General features: G+C 65.1%; 2 protein-coding genes across 2 annotated transcripts in view; one reads left to right on the top strand and one right to left on the bottom strand.

Moving 5' to 3' along the window:
* Positions 1-2,430, top strand: part of LOC102993229 (coiled-coil domain-containing protein 74B) — a 5,213-nt gene continuing 2,783 nt past the window's right edge. Inside the window, exons 1-3 of the mRNA XM_007130642.2 lie at positions 1-334; positions 943-987; positions 1,963-2,022. Of these exons, the coding sequence (XP_007130704.1) occupies positions 82-334; positions 943-987; positions 1,963-2,022 (358 nt within the window). The 5' untranslated portion in view covers positions 1-81. The remainder of the gene's footprint in view (positions 335-942; positions 988-1,962; positions 2,023-2,430) is intronic.
* Positions 2,025-2,430, bottom strand: part of MED15 (mediator complex subunit 15) — a 40,954-nt gene continuing 40,548 nt past the window's right edge. The window contains exon 16 of the mRNA XM_055080287.1: positions 2,025-2,090. Within this exon, the coding sequence (XP_054936262.1) occupies positions 2,047-2,090 (44 nt within the window). The 3' untranslated portion in view covers positions 2,025-2,046. The remainder of the gene's footprint in view (positions 2,091-2,430) is intronic.

The following is a 2,430-nucleotide window of genomic DNA, read 5'->3' as shown; positions in this document are numbered from 1 at the left end:
GCCCGTTTCCATGGCGACGCCGAGCTGAGCCTCGGTAGCCGGGCCACCAAGTGGGCGTGTGTCCGCGGCGGAGGTAGCTACATGAGCGCGGCGGGGGTGGCGGCCGGGCTGCGGCCCCCCAGCTCGGGGATCCCGGGCTCCCGGGGCGCGTTGCGCCCCCGCCTGCCCGCGGTCCCTCCGTATCCCGGGCAGCACGGCGCGCCGGTCGGGCTCAGCGAGGCGCAGAAGCGGGTGCCGGACCTGGAGAAGAGGCTGCAGTTCCTGCAGCAGCAGCACTCGGAGACGCTGGTCAAGCTCCACGAGGAGATCGAGCACCTGAAGCGGGAGAACAAGGGTGAGGCGGGCGGCGGGCGGGGCCTTCCGCGCTCAGACGGCGCACGAAGGCTGAGGGAGGACGCAGGGCCGCAAGCCCCACCCCGGCCACTCGGGCGGGGCTCGGCTCTCCGCCCCAGCACCAAAGCCAACTGTGGGGGGCGGGTCTGGCCGCGCCACTCCCGAAGGTAACCCGGCCCGCCTCTCCTCTCCAGGCAGGGTCACGCGGCCTCCTTTGAAAAACTTTTGTAGAGGTGAAACACACCCCCAAAGTACGCGTATATAGCTCAATGAATTTTCACAAACTAAGCACACCCAGATCCGGGGCTCCAGAACGATCCCTGACACCTGGGTCATCCTGACTCACCTCGGTCCCGCTGGAGCCCAGGCCCCGCATGGCAGAGACTGCTCTGTAGACGTCACGGATGGAGGAATGGGCTCCGGGGGAGGCTCTCACACAGGGGCTCTGGCTCAGGGAGCAGCCAGAGGCATCACCGACCCGAGGATGCCAAGGCAAAGGCTTGGTCCATGGAGCAGGGTCTCTCAGGGGCTCAGCAGGGAGGAGTGGGCAGGGGAAGTGAAGCTTCTTTTCTCAGAGTAGCCACGAGGAGAGCCCGTGCTTGTTTTCAGATCTCCACTACAAGCTAATCATGAATCAGAAGCCGCAGAAGAAAGGTAAGACAGGCCCACAGGTGCCTGATGGGAAGCTACTGCCCTCAAGAGCAGGCCCCCCAGACTGCTTATGCCCATGCGAATTATCCCAGTGGGAAGGGGGCCTGGACAGACAGACCACTCCCAGCCATGGTCTGGGTGACTTCATGCACCCAAGCACAGCAAGTGCCACTCTTGGGGACCCCAAAGCCTGAGTTCTGTGCAGCAGGAGCAGTGGACAGAGCAGCTGGGGGGCAGGGGGCTGCCCAGGCTGCCCCCTCCCCAGCCCTGGCCTCACTATCCTGGTGTGCTTTCACTTGGACTGCTGCCCCAGGCTTCCCCGGCACAGCCCCAGCCCCAACCCCTGGTCCCTTTGGCCTTGGGGCAGGAAGCTCTGGGCACACTCCTTCCAGGGTCCTCCCTATCATCTGCACAGCAACCACGGGGGCATGTCCTCACCTGTGGCCCACTCACCTTGCCTGTCCCCTAGCCCAGCCTGGGGACGACTAGGCCGAGTCTTGGGCTCCCCTCCCCTCTTACTTTTGGGACCAGGTCTGACATCGGGAGGTGGTCTGAGTGGTGAGTGGTGCCCACCTGGAATGCCCCAGTCTGGGGTGTGCCCAGGGCTCTCTTCCTGGGAGATACACAGAGGATGGGGTGGTGGGGGCCCTTCTCCAGTGCGGCAGCACAGCTCCAGCGAGCTGATGTGGGCACGTAGTGTCAAGGGTCCCCCGATGGGACCTCGAGAGAGGGCGTGCTCCCATTCAGGTCCCACTGCTTCTTCCGTCCCCAGCCCCGTGGCCCTGGCTCCCTCTGGCACTGGCGGGGTCTGGGGCTGCCTCACCAGAGTGTGGGGGAGGGCTGGTACCTGCAGAGCCAGGAGGCGGGCACAGGTGGGCCTGGCCCTTCGGCCACGGCAGCCGTGCAGAAGCGCTGGGATCTGCAGGGATGGGAGCCTCGCTGCTGCCACCTTCTGCTGACCCCAAGCGGCCCCCATAGGCAGCATCTCCAGTTCCAGCTTTCAGTCCAACAAGTCCATCTCGAATACAATGGTGTCAGGTGAGCACACCAGCACCTCTGTGCTCAGGGTCGAGGAAGAGCAGGTACAGACCTCGGGGCCCCCGGGCCTGAAATGGCAAGTGGGGCACTGAGCCGAATGCTGAAAGCCCACGGTGGTCCTCTGTGGGGCAGACCTCGAGGGAGCGCCTCTGCCAGTCCCTATGGACTTGGGGGTTAAGGGGTAGCCCACTCCTCCCTGCTGAGCCCCTGAGAGACCCTGCTCCATTGACCAAGGAGGGTCCCCAGGTGCCCTGTGAGCTGAAACCTCCAGGACGGAGCTGAGGCCAGGGGACAGGTTAGTGGGTTGGCTGGAGGGAGGCCTGAGGACAGGCCACAAAAGCAGGACAGGGGGCTTCCCTGGTGGCGCAGTGGTTGAGAGTCCGCCTGCCGATGCAGGGGACGCGGGTT

This window comes from Physeter macrocephalus, chromosome 19 (assembly GCF_002837175.3).
Source record: "Physeter macrocephalus isolate SW-GA chromosome 19, ASM283717v5, whole genome shotgun sequence".
In the NCBI taxonomy this organism is placed as follows: domain Eukaryota; kingdom Metazoa; phylum Chordata; class Mammalia; order Artiodactyla; family Physeteridae; genus Physeter; species Physeter macrocephalus.
The sequence above is the reverse complement of the archived record's forward strand: the minus strand, read 5'-3'. Positions and strand labels throughout refer to the sequence as shown.